The sequence below is a fragment of the Xenopus tropicalis genome, chromosome 9, assembly GCF_000004195.4.
Source record: "Xenopus tropicalis strain Nigerian chromosome 9, UCB_Xtro_10.0, whole genome shotgun sequence".
Lineage (NCBI taxonomy): Eukaryota > Metazoa > Chordata > Amphibia > Anura > Pipidae > Xenopus > Xenopus tropicalis.
In genome coordinates, this window is record NC_030685.2 from 88,169,628 (window position 1) to 88,190,647 (window position 21,020).

Sequence of the window (21,020 nt, forward strand, 5' to 3'; positions counted from 1 at the left end):
GCAAGATGGAGACAGTAGGGCAAGATGGAGACAGTAGGGCAAGATGGAGACAGTAGGGCAAGATGGAGACAGTAGGGCAAGATGGAGACAGTAGGGCAAGATGGAGACAGTAGGGCAAGATGGAGACAGTAGGACAAGATGGAGACAGTAGGACAAGATGGAGACAGTAGGGCAAGATGGAGACAGTAGGACAAGATGGAGACAGTAGGGCAAGATGGAGACAGTAGGGCAAGATGGAGACAGTAGGGCAAGATGGAGACAGTAGGGCAAGATGGAGACAGTAGGGCAAGATGGAGACAGTAGGGCAAGATGGAGACAGTAGAGCAAGATGGAGACTGTAGGGCAAGATGGAGACTGTAGGGCAAGATGGAGACAGTAGGGCAAGATGGAGACAGTAGGGCAAGATGGGGACAGTAGCGATTACCTGGTTTGGGTCACATTTCTCCGCCCGTGGGTACATTTCATACCCGGCGCTGCCGTTAGAGGTAGGTATTTTCCGCGCTGGTAGCGACTGGTTCCGCACTGGGATGGTGACATCTTTTTCACACCCTACGGGCGTAGAGGAGAGAGGCCTAACGGTGGGGGACGGCCCGCGGCCAATCTGAGGCTTGTTCATGGCTGCGTTGCTCTCCTTCCGCTGGTATTCTATTGGCGATTGCAGGGCTGGGGCAGAGAGAGGAAAGAGTATGAGATCTCTAACACCACTGGGGGGCGCTATAACCTACGTGCAAGGGGCAAGTGTCCTGACTGATTGTGCCCACGGGCCTTGTGTCACTGTAGGGTCCCAGTGATAAGGGCTCCTCCTACTGCGGGGGGTTGATGTGTGTCAGACCAGATTGTACAACCTGGTTGGGCCGTGTGTGCTCAGATTCAATGAAATTGGGTTAAATGGTTTAATTTTAGTGTTTGTAGCTAACAGCTTGGAGTATAAATTGTATATTTAATGGTCTCTGTGGGTGCAGCCATTAAATATCTGGGTCTCACCCCCCCCACCCCACTCACATGAACCCCAAAGAGAGGAATTAAAGAGACTTACTGGGAGGGAGGGAGAAGTGAAGGCATGAAAGGGAGAGAAGCACAAAGTTAGAGAGGTGGGAGAGAAAACACAAAGGAAAATGCAGGCGAAGGGTTAATGTCACTTTCCACCGTCCCCAATTCGATGCATTAAAGGGGAAATCCACCCAAACACTTTCCATTACACAATAATGAATTCTCGTCTCTATTTCTGACTCCACCCAATCAGTTGGCTTCTGCTACATTGTTTCAGGAGTCGGAACCAGCAGCAGTGCAGACAATACATTTGCTTAGAATTCGATTTTCTTTCATTTGGCAGCATTATATGTTTGGATGGAGTCCCGCTACTGTAGGATTAGAGGTTACCCCCCCCACCATAGCGCCCCCTACAGGCCTATCATTATTCTACAGACAATACTAAATGCATCCAGCAGAGGGAGCCAGAGCGCTTCCACCCTTACAACTCCCAGTTATATAAGAAATACATTCTGTCTGCTGTCTGACCATAGGGAGGAGAGCAGCCCCAAAGCAGAACGAGCAGAGAATGAGAGTTGTGTGTGTAGTTAGACCCTGTTTGCCCCTACCCAGGGTAGCTGCCATCTATAACCTACCCTGGCACCCCTTCCTACCCCGCCACGTGCTCCCATGATGCACCTCACTGCTCACCGTTTAGGAAGTCCCTCTGGGTCTCCAGCACTTGCCCGATGTCCTGCACCCAGGCCTGTTTAATGTCGGCGTTGGCCGCTTGCAGGATCACCCGCTCCGACGTCTCGCGGCTCCGAATGGCGAATTTGCACGGGTCGTTGTCAATGTTCTCTTCTAAGATGAGATAATTCATCTGGGGGGGGGGAACCAGAACCAATATTAACCTACAGGTACAAAGGTGGCAACTCCCGGCCCAGGATACTAGCCCAGGTCCTTCATGTGGGGCCAGACTAACTGGCGTAAAGTAAAACCTCCATATTGCAGAAGGCAGAAGTGCATTGAGACCCCCCTACTAGAGAAGACCCTCTACTAAAGCTACTGAAGCCCAACTCCCTGCACCCACTGGGTGCCCCAACGTCTCACCTTTATGCCCCTTTTGAACATGTACCCCGGCGTGGAGGAACCTTTCCGCAGGAGCTCGCTGAAAATAACAATCTGCTCGAACAGGAAAACCCGCCTTTCCTTCGTCCGAGACTGGACCCCCGATTCCTGCTCGATCACATAGAAGGTGTCCTGCTGCAACAGCTTCCCCTGGGCTGTCAGCTTCCCCTGGGGGCAGAGAGGGACTGTGTGTTAGAGCTCTGGGTAAGTACTGGGGGGGTTTGGATTCACTTACCCAGGGGGAGGTTCCTGTCTGACCATGGGAAAGAGAGCAGCCCAGGAGCAGGAAGTACAGAGAACCAGAGCTCTGTACCTGGGTAAGTACTGGGGGGAGATTGGATTCACTAACCCAGGGGGAGGTTCCTGGGGGGGGGGGGGGGCTGTGGTTCCTGCCTGACCATGGGAAAGAGAGCAGCCCAGGAGCAGGAAGTACAGAGAACCAGAGCTCTGTACCTGGGTAAGTACTGGGGGGAGATTGGATTCACTTACCCAGGGGGAGGTTCCTGTCTGACCATGGGAAAGAGAGCAGCCCAGGAGCAGCAAGTACAGAGAATCAGAGCTCTGTACCTGGGTAAGTACTGGGGGGAGATTGGATTCACTTACCCAGGGGGGGTTCCTGCCTGACCATGGGAAAGAGAGCAGCCCAGGAGCAGGAAGTACAGAGAATCAGAGCTCTGTACCTGGGTAAGTACTGGGGGGGTTTGGATTCACTTACCCAGGGGGAGGTTCCTGTCTGACCATGGGAAAGAGAGCAGCCCAGGAGCAGGAAGTACAGAGAATCAGAGCTCTGTACCTGGGTAAGTACTGGGGGGGTTTGGATTCACTTACCCAGGGGGAGGTTCCTGTCTGACCATGGGAAAGAGAGCAGCCCAGGAGCAGGAAGTACAGAGAACCAGAGCTCTGTACCTGGGTAAGTACTGGGGGAGATTGGATTCACTTACCCAGGGGGGGTTCCTGCCTGACCATGGGAAAGAGAGCAGCCCAGGAGCAGGAAGTACAGAGAACCAGAGCTCTGTACCTGGGTAAGTACTGGGGGGAGATTGGATTCACTTACCCGGGGGGGGGGGGGCTGTGGTTCCTGCCTGACCATGGGAAAGAGAGCAGCCCAGGAGCAGGAAGTACAGAGAATCAGAGCTCTGTACCTGGGTAAGTACTGGGGGGAGATTGGATTCACTTACCCAGGGGGAGGTTCCTGCCTGACCATGGGAAAGAGAGCAGCCCAGGAGCAGAAAGTACAGAGAATCAGAACTCTGTACCTGGGTAAGTACTGGGGGGAGATTGGATTCACTTACCCAGGGGGAGGTTCCTGCCTGACCATGGGAAAGAGAGCAGCCCAGGAGCAGGAAGTACAGAGAATCAGAGCTCTGTACCTGGGTAAGTACTGGGGGGAGATTGGATTCACTTACCCAGGGGGAGGTTCCTGCCTGACCATGGGAAAGAGAGCAGCCCAGGAGCAGGAAGTACAGAGAATCAGAGCTCTGTACCTGGGTAAGTACTGGGGGGAGATTGGATTCACTTACCCAGGGGGAGGTTCCTGCCTGACCATGGGGAGGAGAGCAGCCCAGGAGCAGGAAGTACAGAGAATCAGAGCTCTGTACCTGAGTAAGTACTGGGGGGAGATTGGATTCACTTACCCGTGGGGGGGGGGGGGGGTTGGTTCCCGTAAGAGGGAAGGAGGCTACTGGGTAGGATAATACACAGGGTCCCAGGTTCCAGACCAAAGGAAGGGAAAGTAAGAATGAGGCAAATACAGAGCAAACAGAATAGAGAATTCCCAGTAGGGGGCAGAAAGGTGTAAACAAACCAGGGAACCCCTCCTGTTGAACAGGGCTGGAGATAGAGAATGGAGGGTCCCAGCAAGGGAGTACGAGGCATATTGCCCCCATGGCATTATGGGTAATTACAACTCCCAACATCCCACCAATTAACATGGCAGTTAGATCTTGCACTTGTGTCCTATATGGGAGCAGATACCCCCCGGGGACTGGGCCCCACGCTGGCAGCACCCGGCACCCCTCGGCGCCTGGAACACGAGCCGACCTTCCCGTAATAACCAGCGGGGGTTAATGTGCAAATAATTCTGGTTAAATATTAATACTTATACCCAAGCGCTTTGCATTTCTCTGCATTTCTACTCCTGCTCCCGATAAGCAGATTAAAGGGGAAATTGTACCCAAAATATCATATTATACAGAAAGGGGTATTGTGTGAATTTGCAATTTGTTGAGAATTATAAACAACATAAATGAAATACCGGGGTCACCGCGCCATGAAATACCGGGGTCACCGTGCCATGAAATACTGGGGTCACCGCGCCATGAAATACCGGGGTCACCGTGCCATGAAATGCTGGGGTCACTGCGCCATGAAATACTGGGGTCACCGCGCCATGAAATACTGGGGTCACTGCGCCATGAAATACTGGGGTCACTGCGCCATGAACTGGCCCCATGAAATACCGGGGTCACTGCGCCATGAAATACCGGGGTCACTGCGCCATGAAATACCGGGGTCACTGCGCCATGAAATACCGGGGTCACTGCGCCATGAAATACCGGGGTCACTGCGCCATGAAATACCGGGGTCACTGCGCCATGAAATACCGGGGTCACTGCGCCATGAAATACCGGGGTCACTGCGCCATGAAATACCGGGGTCACTGCGCCATGAAATACTGGGGTCACTGCGCCATGAAATACTGGGGTCACTGCGCCATGAAATACCGGGGTCACTGCGCCATGAAATACCGGGGTCACTGCGCCATGAAATACTGGGTCACTGCCCATGAAATACCGGGGTCACTGTGCCATGAAATACCGGGGTCACTGCGCCATGAAATACTGGGGTCACTGTGCCATGAAATACCGGGGTCACTGCGCCATGAAATACTGGGGTCACTGTGCCATGAAATACTGGGGTCACTGTGCCATGAAATACCGGGGTCACTGCGCCATGAAATACCGGGGTCACTGCGCCATGAAATACTGGGGTCACTGTGCCATGAAATACCGGGGTCACTGCGCCATGAAATACTGGGGTCACTGCGCCATGAAATACCGGGGTCACTGGCCATGAAATACCGGGGTCACTGCGCCATGAAATACCGGGGTCACTGCGCCATGAAATACCGGGGTCACTGCGCCATGAAATACTGGGGTCACTGTGCCATGAAATACCGGGGTCACTGCGCCATGAAATACTGGGGTCACTGTGCCATGAAATACCGGGGTCACTGCGCCATGAAATACTGGGGTCACTGTGCCATGAAATACTGGGGTCACTGTGCCATGAAATACTGGGGTCACTGTGCCATGAAATACTGGGGTCACTGTGCCATGAAATACTGGGGTCACTGTGCCATGAAATACCGGGGTCACTGCGCCATGCCATGAAATACTGGGGTCACTGCGCCATGAAATACTGGGGTCACTGCGCCATCTGTTCCAGCAGCAGTTTATGCCACATTTGCCCCTTCCCTGGGGCTGATGAGGGGGGCGACACGTATTTATGTTGCTAAGGGCACCCCAATATATACGACAGAATTACCTCGAATCCCTGCAGGCGCCCCAGGTTCATCATGTCGTTGCAGCGTTTCGGGACAAGGCACATTAGTTCCACGGCTTTCTGTGGCCCAAGAGAAAAGAACAGTCAGTGAAAGTAGCGCTGGGGGGTCCCGGGGGGGCAGATGGGGCAACATTACTGTACAGTGCGGTTTGTGCCACGGACTCAGATCCGCCGGTTCCACCAACGGCCTGTAATTAGGCAAATCCAACCCGGTGACTGTGGGTTTGGGCAGAACCCATAAATAGAAGCCAAACAGCTAAGAATAAGCCCCGCCCCCGGGGTATTTACAGTGCCCAGCGGTTTCTGCTCCCAAAATAACCACCACCGGCTCCAAACATCCCCCCCCCGGGGGCATTAACCCTGTGCAGAAGGCACAGAATGGGTTAAGTACATTTAGGATTAACCCTCGCCTTTCCCCTTGGGCAAATTAGCTCCGCCTCCTGCTTAGATCCTTCCCTATTGGCTGATTTGCATATCAAAACAAACAGTACTGTATTCTAGTCTGCGCAGGGGGCGGAGTCTAAGTGAGATATTAGCTGGCAGTTACACGGGGCACGAGTCCAACTGATTAGAGTCGTTAGGCACAGAGCAATATAACATGCAAACGAGCCTGTAATTAACAAATAAACATAATAATATGCGCAGCTCTCACTCCGAGAGGAGGAGCCAAATCTGAAGCTTCCGGAACCCCAAAACCCAAGTCTGTCCCGTTCTGTTGTTCCCACTGCTGGTTCTGACTCCTGAAATGAACCAGCCTCTCAAATAGAAAGGGTTAATTCCAGGGCCAAGTGTGAGAATATACTGCTCCATTCCCATTGGCTGCATATTAAGTGGGAGGAGCTATCATTCAAATCGAATGGTTCCGTGGGTCGTACCTCGATTTCTGAACACTCCAAACCCGCCTTCTGACTGTACTTAAGGAAGTCCTGAAACACAACGGAAAGGCAAGAGTTAACAGTCTGCTTATAGGGGGAGGGGCAAGTAGCCTGTCACTCAAGCAGTGGGTGGAGCTAGAAAATGTGGATGCTGATTTACAAGGGGAGGGGCAGGTAGCTTGTCACTCAAGCAGTGGGCAGGATGAGAAGACACTTATGGAAGCTTACAGGGGGTTGGGCAGGGTGTCTGTGATATATGAAGTAGGCGGGGCTTGATGACTGGTGATAGCTTATATGGGGAGGGGCAAGGAGTCTGTGATTCAAGCAGTGGGTGGGACTAGAACACTGATAGCAGGTTACAGGGGGAGGGGCAAGGAGTCTGTGACTCAAGCAGTGGGTGGGACTAGAACACTGATGGCAGCTTACAGGGGGAGGGGCAGGGAGTCTGTAACTCAAGCAGTGGGTGGGACTAGAACACTGATAGCAGGTTACAGGGGGAGGGGCAGGGAGTCTGTGACTCAAGCAGTGGGTGGGACTAGAACACTGATAGCAGGTTACAGGGGGAGGGGCAAGGAGTCTGTGACTCAAGCAGTGGGTGGGACTAGAACACTGATGGCAGCTTACAGGGGGAGGGGCAAGGAGTCTGTAACTGAAGCAGTGGGTGGGACTAGAACACTGATAGCAGGTTACAGGGGGAGGGGCAAGGAGTCTGTGACTCAAGCAGTGGGTGGGACTAGAACACTGATGGCAGCTTACAGGGGGAGGGGCAGGGAGTCTGTAACTGAAGCAGTGGGTGGGACTAGAACACTGATAGCAGGTTACAGGGGGAGGGGCAAGGAGTCTGTGACTCAAGCAGTGGGTGGGACTAGAACACTGATGGCAGCTTACAGGGGGAGGGGCAGGGAGTCTGTAACTGAAGCAGTGGGTGGGACTAGAACACTGATAGCAGGTTACAGGGGGAGGGGCAAGGAGTCTGTGACTCAAGCAGTGGGTGGGACTAGAGCGCTGATAGCAGCTTACAGGGGGAGGGGCAAGGAGTCTGTAATGCAAGCAGTGGGCGGGACTAGAGCTTACAGGGGGAGGGGCAGGGAACCTACTCACCTTTAGCAGCAGTTGGTACTTAGTTATCCTTTGGATCGGTTTGATGAGAAAATCACTGACAGTAAATCTGGGATTCACCTCCTGCATGAGATCCTGACAAACAAACAGAACCATCAGTACCGGGCCGTCAGCGAATGGGGCGGATCCACGGCAGGAATATATAAGTCTGGTGCCCCCCAGATATTCCCAGCAGGTTCCCCTTAACAAACTGCTTATATGACCAGAGTCCCTGCCATAAAGCGAGACACAACTGTTCCCATTGCTGTTAGCTGAGGGTGCTGGGAGTCACAACTGTACCCAAACAACTCCTGCTGCTGGATTCTCTATTATATTATTTCAATTAAACCCTAATTACACTGAGCCCCACAGGCAGATTGGGCCGGGCAATAAACTGGAATCTGCAGCGCCATAAAGCAACAGGGTGCAATAGGGTACAATAGGGTGCCATAGGGTGCAATAGGCTGCCATAGGGTGCAATAGGGTGCCATAGGGTACAATAGGCTGCCATAGGGTGCAATAGGGTGCAATAGGCTGCCATAGGGTGCAATAGGGTGCCATAGGGTACAATAGGGTGCCATAGGGTACAATAGGGTGCCATAGGGTACAATAGGGTGCCATAGAGTACAATAGGGTACAAAAGGGTGCCATAGGGTGCCATAGGGTGCAATAGGCTGCCATAGGGTACAATAGGGTGCCATAGGGTACAATAGGGTGCCATAGGGTACAATAGGGTGCCATAGAGTACAATAGGGTACAAAAGGGTGCCATAGGGTGCCATAGGGTGCAATAGGCTGCCATAGGGTACAATAGGGTGCCATAGGGTACAATAGGGTGCCATAGGGTGCAAATAAAGTTCCTTACCTCAAAGTAGGCGTCATATTCGGCAACGACAAACTCCGAGCGCGGTTTGTTTTGGCAATAAACCACATACATGTGCAGCCGCCTCTCCTACAGGAACACAAGCACTGATTGGTCGCTTCCCTGATACCCCGCTGTGTGGGGCGCCCAACCCAAGGGAGAAACCAGGGGGTACAGGGGCAGAAACAGGTGGGGAAGGGGGCAAACTAGAGATTTGGAAATACTCACATGTTTTATAAATAACTGCGCCAACCTCTCCGGCTCCAATAGGCATTTCTCTAGTTCTGCCAAGTAAAAGCTGCAAAATAATAATCAGCCAATTAGAGACCGGGGCAGAATGTAACCTGGCCTATTGGGTGCCACGGGGGTGTGTCCTACAGGTAATATGGGGTTAACTGCAATGTTTCTATATATCTGTAACCTTGTTATGGGCTAAGGGGGCCCAGCCTGAAGGCCAGTTAGGGGGGGATTTGGGGTGAGTGCTTATTTGTGCCCTGGGTACCCCTGGAACTATAGCGGGGTGACGGTTACCCCAATGTTTCTATATATCTGTAACCTTGTTATGGGCTAAGGGGGCCCAGCCTGAAGGCCAGTTAGGGGGGGATTTGGGGTGAGTGCTTATTTGTGCCCTGGGTACCCCTGGAACTATAGCGGGGTGACTGTTACCCCAATGTTTCTATATATCTGTAACCTTGTTATGGGCTAAGGGGGCCCAGCCTGAAGGCCAGTTAGGGGGGGATTTGGGGTGAGTGCTTATTTGTGCCCTGGGTACCCCTGGAACTATAGCGGGGTGACTGTTACCCCAATGTTTCTATATATCTGTAACCTTGTTATGGGCTAAGGGGGCCCAGCCTGAAGGCCAGTTAGGGGGGGATTTGGGGTGAGTGCTTATTTGTGCCCTGGGTACCCCTGGAACTATAGCGGGGTGACTGTTACCCCAATGTTTCTATATATCTGTAACCTTGTTATGGGCTAAGGGGGCCCAGCCTGAAGGCCAGTTAGGGGGGGATTTGGGGTGAGTGCTTATTTGTGCCCTGGGTACCCCTGGAACTATAGCAGGGTGACTGTTACCCCAATGTTTCTATATATCTGTAACCCTGTTATGGGCTAAGGGGGCCCAGCCTGAAGGCCAGTTAGGGGGGGATTTGGGGTGAGTGCTTATTTGTGCCCTGGGTACCCCTGGAACTATAGCGGGGTGACTGTTACCCCAAGGTTTCTATATATCTGTAACCTTGTTATGGGCTAAGGGGGCCCAGTCTGAAGGCCAGTTAGGGGGGGATTTGGGGTGAGTGCTTATTTGTGCCCTGGGTACCCCTGGAACTATAGCGGGGTGACTGTTACCCCAATGTTTCTATATATCTGTAACCTTGTTATGGGCTAAGGGGGCCCAGCCTGAAGGCCAGTTAGGGGGGGATTTGGGGTGAGTGCTTATTTGGGCCCTGGGTACCCCTGGAACTATAGCGGGGTGACTGTTACCCCAATGTTTCTATATATCTGTAACCTTGTTATGGGCTAAGGGGGCCCAGTCTGAAGGCCAGTTAGGGGGGGATTTGGGGTGAGTGCTTATTTGTGCCCGGGGTACCCCTGGAACTATAGCGGGGTGACTGTTACCCCAATGTTTCTATATATCTGTAACCTTGTTATGGGCTAAGGGGGCCCAGCCTGAAGGCCAGTTAGGGGGGGATTTGGGGTGAGTGCTTATTTGTGCCCGGGGTACCCCTGGAACTATAGTGGGGTGACTGCTGAAACTCAGTGGGACTGAGTTGGTTAAAGAATTTATAGAACAAAAATATTTTGATGACATTTTCTAATTTCGGACGTTTGTTGCCAGTTCCTTTGCTGGAGGAGATAAAGGGAAAGGCTGCGGTTAGAGCGCGTGACGTTCCCACCATATCTGGGATAATTGGGGGGGGCTGGATGTTGGGGGGGGGCGCTGGATGCTGGGGGGGGCTAGATGCTGGGGGGCAGCACATAACACACTGGGCTCTGGGAGGACGAGGTGATAAACTTGTGGAATTAATAGATGTTGAAATGTAGGATCGGGAGGAACAGACGCCGATTGTTCCCCCGCAGCCAATGAAAAGGACTGAGTGAAATATAAAAAGAGCCATTTATTCTTTAACCCCTTCCCTGACCTTGTTAACCCTTACAGTGCTTATGCTCCGCCCCCGGCTGTGTAGCACATTGTGTGTGCAGAGGAATTTGGGAAATTACTAATGATAACAATTCTCTGTGGGGCAATTGAGGGAGGAGACGGCAGGTTTGGGTTTCACACAAGGGAACCAGTTGGGCGAGATTCTGCACGTGGGTCCAAAAGCCTCTGGGTGCTGGGAACGGGATTCCAAGAAGTAACCACTGTCTGGTTGCTAAGGTAATTTGGACCCTAGCAACCAGAGAGCTGCTGAACAAAAAATGAAACAACTGAAAAATGAAATGGCGATTGCATGGCTGTGCAGAAACCGGTGTAGTCTGTACATACAGGCACTGTTACTATTGCCCCAATGTGGGTTTAATGGGTGTCTAAAGGGAACAGGAGCATCACCACTTGTGCCAATGACACTATAGTTGTGCCCTATAGAGTTGTGGCACTGAGAGGGGGCACATAGGGAAAGGGGGGGCAAATCTCTATCCGCACTCACTCTTTGTGCCAATGATACTATAGTTGTGCCCTATAGAGTTGTGGCACTGAGAGGGGGCACATAGGCAAAGAGGGGGCAAATCTCTCTCCGCACTCACTCTTTGTGCCAATGACACTATAGTTGTGCCCTATAGACACTGAGAGGGGGCACATAGGCAAAGAGGGGGCAAATCTCTATCCGCACTCACTCTTTGTGCCAATGACACTATAGTTGTGCCCTATAGAGTTGTGGCACTGAGAGGGGGCACATAGGGAAAGGGGGGGCAAATCTCTATCCGCACTCACTCTTTGTGCCAATGACACTATAGTTGTGCCCTATAGAGTTGTGGCACTGAGAGGGGGCACATAGGGAAAGGGGGGGCAAATCTCTATCCGCACTCACTCTTTGTGCCAATCGTAGATCTGGTGGATGTTGCCGAATACGATCTTGTCTTTTCCGTTCATATCTTCCGGGGTCCCCCTCTCCTCCATCTTGGGGATGTACGTCTGTAAAACAGAGAGGCTCGGTCACTCGTGCCAATGGGAAGGAACCGTCAGTTTGCCCACATGCCAGTCTCGGGGGGCACTTACCTCTACCATAAACCCAAGATCCCGGACATAGTCCTTCTCCGTCTGTACCAGCTCATTCAGTACAAACCTGAGGGCAGAGATGCAAACGGGTCACAATGTGGGCGCAGGCACCGGGGTAGGCTGGGGGGGGTACAAAGTGGCATTAAAGTGCCCAACATGGGTGCTAGAGAGCAGTTTATGGGCAGCTAGAGGGTTGTGGGGTGTTGTTTGTGGGTGCAGATGAGTATTAGGGTAGTTTATGGGTGCTGGGTACTATTGGGGTGCTTCTGTTCTGAAGCTGGAGGTTCTGCAGCAGCTGGAAAGGCAGAGACAATGGCGCCACTGTCCTACCCCAGTGATAACAGCAGAGCGTTATTATTTATCCTCCAGAAGAGATGTTCCTTTGTTCCCTCAGACCCGGGGTGCTGCTGGCAGGGGGCCACTCTGTAGGGAACAGCCTCCTCCCCAGACTTACAGGGCAGGAAAGGGTTACACCCACATCAGGGGCATGCTGGGAAATGAGACCCTCAGGCAAGTATCTCCCCCTACAGGTTGGTCTGGAAATGCAAATGGATTGGGGGTCCTGTCCTTATCTATAGCCCCCTGTATGGGTTTATAATGGGGGAGTCTGGAAACAACAGGAACCTAAAGGGAAGGGGCATTTACAGGAGCTGGGGCAAGTGAGAGGTAGTAAATAATGGGACGGGATTTACTGGAATGTTTTTTTTCTATTGCTCATTAGCCAATCAGCTTGGGCCTGAAAGCCCTCTATGGGGGTGAGGCAGCAGGAATCATGGGGTTGCACCGGGGGACAATGAGGAGCAATAAGGAAAATAACACAAAGGACAACTGGACACTGAAATGCAATTTAAATGCTAAATTTGTTTGGGACTTGGGGTCCATAAGGAAATCTGCCTCCAACGTTGACTACAATTGAGCCTATTTGGGCCTTTACTAGCAATCTGATTGGTCTGTTGGGGGGACTTACATCCTGCCCCTGAGTGCTTTGGCTTTTTGCTCCTCTTCGTGGTTCCTGGGAGCTGGCGAGGGGGCCAAACCCTCATTCACAAATCCTTCATTTATGTTCTGTGCGCCCCGATAAGAACCTCCGTCAATGGTCTGGAAAAGAAAAACAATATTGGGCTTGTGTTAGATACAGGGAAAGAAATGGGTACAAGCAAACTTAGGGGGCTGTTCCTGCTGAATTGTGCTTAGTACAGAGGAATCCATTATGGTGTCTCTCTGTACAGGCTATGAGCAAACTTAGGGGGCTGTTCCTGCTGAATTGTGCTTAGTACAGAGAAATCCATATGTGCCATAGTTTTATGGTGTCTCTCTGTACAGGCTATGGGCAAACTTAGTGGCTGTTCCTGCTGAATTGTGCTTAGTACAGGGGAATCCCTATGTGCCATAGTTTTATGATATCTCTCTGTACAGGCTATGAGCAAACTTAGGGGGCTGTTCCTGCTGAATTGTGCTTAGTACAGGGGAATTCCTATGTGCCATAGTTTTATGGTATCTCTCTGTACAGGCTATGGGCAAACTTAGGGGCTGTTCCTGCTGAATTGTGCTTAGTACAGGGGAATCCCTATGTGCCATAGTTTTATGGTATCTCTCTGTACAGGCTATGGGCAAACTTAGGGGCTGTTCCTGCTGAATTGTGCTTAGTACAGGGGAATCCCTATGTGCCATAGTTTTATGGTATCTCTCTGTACAGGCTATGGGCAAACTTAGGGGGCTGTTCCTGATGAATTGTGCTTAGTACAGGGGAATATCTATGCAGTGTATAGAACATTAACAGAACAAAACCAAATCTGAAATAAGTCAAAGAAGAAGTTTCTCTGAGTAGATTTTCCTGGGATCTGATATATTAATGGTTCCTCTGACAGAGATTTCTAGTTCTCCCATTGGCCAGTGATACATCACAGACAAGACACAGCGGGACACAAAATGGCAAATAGGTTGGTCCTGCCTGGCGCCGAAAGGGTTAATCCTGTGCCGTTCCCACTTACCATCTTGTTCCTGACCAGATTCTCTATGGCAGTGACCAGTTCAGCCGCACTAGGCACCTCCGCTGAGCTCTGCCGGACCACAAGCAGGGAGGACTGGTAGCCCGGGGCACATAAAGGGAAAGCGGGCGAGCAGGAGTCGCAGCACAGAGAGGGCAAGAGACAGGAGGATCGGGGGGCGAGGGGTTAAAGGAAAAGAAACGAGGAAAAAATTAGTGGGGTGCAAACGTCCAATCTACAGGGAGGGAGCAAACTGTCAGCGGGGTTAGTGATTGGCCCCGGGGCTGGGGGGAAGCAGAGTGCCGTGCAACAGGGCGCCCAGAGAATCTTCAATTTAACCCTTTCTGTCAAACAGATTCCACCACCAAAGCAGCCAATCAGAGAGGCATATACTAGGGTATCTAATTGCTGGGCCCCAAGTGTTATCCCTGAGCAGTCTCCTCTTAGGTCGGGAGGTTAAGGGTCTGGGCAACGTCCCACTAGAAATTACATTTCATGTCATCGCCCTCTTGTGGGAGGGGCCGGAACTGGCAGAAACCATTTTCCACATTCCTTTCCAGTTTGCACTAAACAATGGAGGTGAATTCCAGCGAAGGTAATTAATGAGGAGGGGCCGACGGTATCATCGAGACTTAATTAAACCTAATTGTATCCGGTGACCCCCCCCCCAACCCCCGGGGACTGGAAAATGATTAATGAATATTTTGTATGACGGGGTTTAACTTCCCCTTAAGGGGCAGGGGGCGGGTCCATAAGATGCTGAATTACCTGCGCTCAGGTGATACTGGCGGAACAAAGACGCCATTCTCTGGCCCCTGTCACTTAATTAACCCTCGGATCTCAGGTGATCGTTACCTTCCGGGGAAAGTCCCAAAGGACTCGGGCAGAAATCACCCAGTAATTAGGCCTTCAATCAGCGGCTCCCTAATTACATGACTATGTGACCTTGTCAACGAGGCAGAACTGGAGCCCTAAGAGCAACGGGGAATGGGGCCCCCCAGATTTTCTGCTAGCCACAGAACTGGAGGGCCCCCAAACGTCCATTTACCTGGCACAGGGCAGAATAGAAACCATAGAGACTGGCACTTAGACTGGCAATAAGCCGGTGCCCCCACTTGTCACTGTACAGATTTGCTTAATCCTTATTGTTCTGTTCCAGAAATGTCCCTAAATCCCCAGAAAATCCATTTAAACAGATTAACCCTTGGAAGGAAACCGAAAAGCTGCAGATTTCCCCCCTCCAGAAAAGAATGGGGTCTCCGAGTCCGACACTGCCCCTAAAGGATCCGCATTGGTTCAAGGTTAAATATATTATTTTGTAGGGGGGGAAAACACAGCAGCTGCTGGGGGGGCACTCATGAGAATAGACCTATCCCTAGGCAGTTGCCCCAAAGCCCAATAGTACATAGGGCAACCAATTCTGCAGCATTGTGACTTATGGCAGCCCCGGACTGGCAATCTGTGGGTTCAGTCAAATGCCAGGGGGGGCATTAGTCATTATGTATTGGGGCTGTGGGGGGTAAAGTTATTATGCGGGGCTCAGTGCTGCTCATTATATTACCTGCTGATTCCAGTGCTAAGTCTTATTGGTCAGAATAAACCCAGGTGCATCATGGGTCAAACTGGGGTGTTTTAGTACCCACTGGGGCTGTTACCCCAGGGGCCATCTTACCCCACGTGCCCCTTATACATTTGCCATGATTGGGGGAGGAAGGGCAGCGGGGAGTGATGGGGGAGGGCAGGGATTGGGTCTGGGTTGGCGGAACCCATTGGGTTTTTCCCCGTGACACACGGAACTACTTAGTAGCAGCTACTAAACGCCAGAAAATCCCCTGCCATGGACAGTACTGAGAATTCCCTCACACGTAGGGGCAATTATCAGTAAATAATCAGCATTGTCTGTTTCTGTAGCCGTGTGTAGCTGCAACTAGTAGCTCAGTGTGTCTTCACCCTTAATAAGGTTCTTGTGTCTTTTTCCAACCTTAGCTTCTAAGTTATTATATAAACACATGACATGGCCCCCTAGCTGTATAATATATGGATACAAACGTAAAGCATTCATTTCCCAATACATCCCCAGAGCCTGACCTGCTGTTGATGAACTACTAGTCTCAAATCTTCCACCAACCCCTTTGCCAAGAGCTGGCCTACTGAGTGTAGCAAAAGCTAAAAACAGCCATCTCCGCTGGGCTGAGCCCAGATACCTAGACCCCCCCCCCCAACTGATCCATAAATTGCCCTTCATACCTTGTCGTCCGGAGTGGGGTCATTATCAAAGATCTTCATTGGCGGAGGAAGCGGAGTGTGGGATTCGTCGTCAGCCTCTTCGTCCCACCCCTTCTTGCCCTTCTGAAACATCAATAGAAACAGTTTGGGGGCCACGTCTGGAAGGGGAATACTGGAAAATGACCCCCAACCAGCAAAGGGGGCAACAATAGAAACAGGCAGGGCTTCTCCAGGGCCCGGTGCAGCACAGAAATAGAAATATATTATTTAATCAATGTTTTGGGGGTACCACAATGCGTTCCTGGGTACCCGGTCACTCCCACTCATGTCATTGACTTCTGTTACACTGAAGCAACACTTTGTGCAATCGCATTAGGTACAAAGTATCAAGTAACCCCTTTTTCCCCAGTACCTGAAGGCATATAATAAGGAGATGTGGAGCGTGTCATTAACATTTTATTGTCCCCATTCATATGAAGTCAGCTGTAGTTTCTGTGTGATAACCTCCTGACCAGCCCAGCGCTCAGATATGAATAACCCCCTTTGTCCTGCAGGAAATACCCTCCCCCTGCCCCCACCCCGCGCCGCAACTCCCACTCTCCCCACTCAGCCGACACACACAGAACAACTGGACACAACTACACAGGGTTAATTCCCGTTATTTTGAAATGATTGCGCTTTAAACATTCTCGTGCTTTTATTTTCCCTGCCTCTCCTAGCCGAATCAATCATGGGCCCCACCAGCCTGCAGTGCTGTAAATGCAGATCAGCCTATTGCCTTGAGCCCAGTGAATATGCAGACTCCCTGCCATAAAGCAGGATACGGCTGCTGTGCGTAGAGTAGAGTCAGTCACATGACCACCAGGATTGGCCAATAAAGAGCAGGTTGATCGGGGGAGGCTGTGGGGCCCACTAGGGTTTTTGCCACTAGTGTCCCATTGGGACCCCAACCCTGGATATATAGGGGGAGATTTATACCCTGACTGCGTAATTAAAGGGGCGGTTCACCTTAACCCCCACAGCCAAACACTACTGACTGTGCACTTACATGTGTATTAATACTGTTACTTTTTATTACTATTCTCTCCTATTCATATTCCAGTCTTTCATTTAAACCACTGCCTGGTTGTTAAGATCAACAAGACCATAGCAACCAGATAGATACTAAAATTCCAAACTGGAGAGCTGCCAAATAACCCCAAAAAAATAAAATAAAGACCAATTGCAATAAATATTAATGTCTAACAACCCCTTTAACCACCTCCCACCCCTCCCCGTACCCACCTCATCGGCGCTGTCTCCCTGTGGGGTGGTCTCGTCCCCAGCTCTGGGGGAGCCGAGGTTGCGCCCGTCTCTTTTCTTTTGCTTCTTGATGTTGCTCTCGCCCTTCCCGCTGTTCAGTCGCCTCACAGGGCTCGTCAGCCACTTTTTTAGGGTGTTGGTGGAGCGTTTGGGGCCCGGGGAGCTGTGGATAGAATTCAGGGACGCCTGGGGCTGCAGATTGGCCACCGACTCGGACTTCCCCCCATTTTCCGCCGCGGAGACAGAAAATGAATCTAAAGGAGAAGGGAACAGACTGGGTCAGAACCAAAGATTATGCAGAAGGGTGCAATCAGATACAGATATATATAATAATAATAATAATAACAGCATTCGGGCCATTAATGTATTCAGCCTCTGCCCCATCGCTGTTGGAGGGAAAGGGTTAATTTCTCCAGCATGGAACAAACACAGTCCCACTATCTCTACTGATAACCCGGGCACAGAAACAGCTGAGTGGACACAATGCCCGGGGAGGGCAAGGAGGGTAAAGGCTGGTGCCTGGGGGGGGATAGAACCCAAGGTCTCCTTCATAGTGTCCCGCCCACAACTCACTCTCTTAAAGGGACACTGTCATGATTTTTATAGGTTATTTTTTATCTCTAAATGACACAGTTACACAGCAAATAATTCCCTCTGCCATTTAACCTTTTATTCTTCAACCAACAAATGTATTTGTAGCTGTAATATTGGTGTGTAGGCGCCATCTCAGTGCCTTGTGTCTGAGTCTGAGCTTTCAGCCAGCGCTACACATTAGAACTGCTTTCAGCTAACCTATTGTTTCTCCTACTCCCATGTAACTGGAGGAGTCCCAAGCCGGACTTGGATTTCTTACTATTGAGTGCTATTCTGATACCTACTGGGAGCTGCTATCTTGCTCCCTTCCCATTGTTCTGCTGATCGGCTGCTGGGGGGGAGGGGGAGGGGGGGGGGGGGATATCACTCCAACTTGCAGCGCAGCAGTAAAGTGTGCCTGAAGTTTATCAGAGCACAGGTCACATGGCTGTGGCACCCTGGGAAATGAAGAATATGGCTAGCCCCATGGGAAAAACAGATTACAATGCAGGATTCTGCTGGAGAAGCTCTATTAACTGATGGGTTTGTAACAAACAGTTTTTCCCACCCACACACACACACACAACAGAGGAGAATTCTGGGAGTTAAGGCTCAGCCAATAACCTTCCCAATCCATAGTTGATTGACAGTTGTAACTATCATTTTCACAATAAATGATGGCCCTTTTCTGGCACAGCCACTTACCCACAGACAATATGTACATTATTATTAAGGGCTGAGCGACCAAAGAGCCTTTGGTATTTGCTGAGGGACAGATTCCGGCAGCATCTGCCTGAAACCGACCCACAAATGTAGATCCAGAACCAACCCAGATTCACACGATATTCCCCCAAACAATAAACAAAAACTCATTGGGGGTAGGGAGGAAAGGAGATCTCACCATCAGCATAGGAAGGGGTTCCTTACTGTAAGGGCAGTCAGGTTATGGGATTCCCTACCAAGAGAGGGGGAATGAGTGATTCATTGGGGGTGGGGAGGAAAGGGGATCTCACCATCAGCATAGGAAGGGGTTCCTTACTGTAAGGGCAGTCAGGTTATGGGGTTCCCTACCCAGAGAGGGGGAATGAGTGATACATTGGGGGTGGGGGGGAAAGGGGATCTCACCATCAGCATAGGAAGGGGTTCCTTACTGTAAGGGCAGTCAGGTTATGGGATTCCCTACCCAGAGAGGGGGAATGAGTGATACATTGGGGGTGGGGAGGAAAGGGGATCTCACCATCAGCATAGGAAGGGGTTCCTTACTGTAAGGGCAGTCAGGTTATGGGATTCCCTACCAAGAGAGGGGGAATGAGTGATACATTGGGGGTGGGGAGGAAAGGGGATCTCACCATCAGCATAGGAAGGGGTTCCTTACTGTAAGGGCAGTCAGGTTATGGGATTCCCTACCCAGAGAGGGGGAATGAGTGATACATTGGGGGTGGGGAGGAAAGGGGATCTCACCATCAGCATAGGAAGGGGTTCCTTACTGTAAGGGCAGTCAGGTTATGGGATTCCCTACCAAGAGAGGGGGAATGAGTGATTCATTGGGGGTGGGGAGGAAAGGGGATCTCACCATCAGCATAGGAAGGGGTTCCATACTGTAAGGGCAGTCAGGTTATGGGGTTCCCTACCAAGAGAGGGGGAATGAGTGATTCATTGGGGGTGGGGAGGAAAGGGGATCTCACCATCAGCATAGGAAGGGGTTCCTTACTGTAAGGGCAGTCAGGTTATGGGATTCCCTACCAAGAGAGGGGGAATGAGTGATACATTGGGGGTGGGGAGGGAAGAGGATCTCACCATCAGCATAGGAAGGGGTTCCATACTGTAAGGGCAGTCAGGTTATGGGGTTCCCTACCCAGAGAGGGGGAATGAGTGATTCATTGGGGGTGGGGAGGAAAGGGGATCTCACCATCAGCATAGGAAGGGGTTCCATACTGTAAGGGCAGTCAGGTTATGGGGTTCCCTACCCAGAGAGGGGGAATGAGTGATTCATTGGGGGTGGGGAGGAAAGGGGATCTCACCATCAGCATAGGAAGGGGTTCCTTACTGTAAGGGCAGTCAGGTTATGGGGTTCCCTACCAAGAGAGGGGGAATGAGTGATTCATTGGGGGTGGGGAGGAAAGGGGATCTCACCATCAGCATAGGAAAGGGTGATTCATTTAGGGGGGGGCTTGGGGGCAATAGCAGACAGTCGCCTCTCACAACGACACTGAATTGGCCTTTCCCATAAAGCTTGTGACCCCCCCAGCCCCCCAGTGAGATCCCTGTGTCATGAGAAAGTCTTGCTGCCCCTATTGATTATTGGGAGGGTATTGTGTGGTGTGACCCTTGGGGAGGGGGTAATGAATGGGGCAGTTATGTCCTCAGCCTGGGGAGAGGCTCCTGATTGGCCGGCAGAGCAGACCTGCTTTATGATAAGCTGGGACCCTCCAGCAGTAAGGCACATACAGTAGAAAGGGGGTATTGTGCTTTCTAGGAATTCTGCCCCCCCCCCCACCAGGATTTAAAGGGGAAGTAAAAATGCAGATTTAGATCTATTTATGTATAAATATAATATAAAGCAGCAATGTTTGGGGGGAACCGGCAGCCGGTAACGCTCTGCACATCTGCTTGTCTGGGGGCCAATCACACGCCCTGGGGCCAATCACACGCCCTGGGGCCAATCACACGCCCTGGGGCCAATCACACGCCCTGGGGCCAATCACACGCCCTGGGGCCAATCACACACCCTGGGGCCAATCACACACCCTGGGGCCAATCACACACCCTGGGGCCAATCACACACCCTGGGGCCAATCACACACCCTGGGGCCAATCACACACCCTGGGGCCAATCACACACCCTGGGCCAATCACACGCCCTGGGGCCAATCACACGCCCTGGGGCCAATCACACCCCGGGGCAATCACACGCCCTGGGGCCAATCACACGCCCTGGGGCCAATCACACACCCTGGGGCCAATCACACACCCTGGGGCCAATCACACACCCTGGGGCCAATCACACACCCTGGGGCCAATCACACACCCTGGGGGCCAATCACACGCCCTGGGGCCAATCACACGCTGAGGGGCCAATCACACACCCTGGGGCCAATCACACGCTGAGGGGCCAATCACACACCCTGGGGGCCAATCACACACCCTGGGGGCCAATCACACACCCTGGGGGCCAATCACACGCCCTGGGGCCAATCACACACCCTGGGCCCAATCACACACCCT

The 21,020-nt window shown here is 51.7% G+C and overlaps 1 protein-coding gene across 11 annotated transcripts in view; it reads right to left on the reverse strand.

Annotated features, from left to right (window-relative positions):
* Nucleotides 1-21,020, reverse strand: part of kalrn (kalirin RhoGEF kinase) — a 72,250-nt gene that overhangs the window by 17,870 nt on the left and 33,360 nt on the right. For 5 of the 11 annotated variants that reach the window (XM_031892639.1, XM_031892635.1, XM_031892643.1 and 2 more), the window contains 14 exons: nt 17,205-17,476; nt 15,942-16,043; nt 13,698-13,790; nt 12,674-12,804; nt 11,707-11,773; nt 11,519-11,622; nt 8,727-8,796; nt 8,502-8,588; nt 7,641-7,733; nt 6,540-6,590; nt 5,647-5,724; nt 2,083-2,268; nt 1,681-1,852; nt 425-663 (listed from right to left, as the gene is read on the reverse strand). In XM_031892639.1, the coding sequence (XP_031748499.1) occupies nt 425-663; nt 1,681-1,852; nt 2,083-2,268; nt 5,647-5,724; nt 6,540-6,590; nt 7,641-7,733; nt 8,502-8,588; nt 8,727-8,796; nt 11,519-11,622; nt 11,707-11,773; nt 12,674-12,804; nt 13,698-13,790; nt 15,942-16,043; nt 17,205-17,476 (1,745 nt within the window). 11 annotated transcript variants of the gene reach the window in all.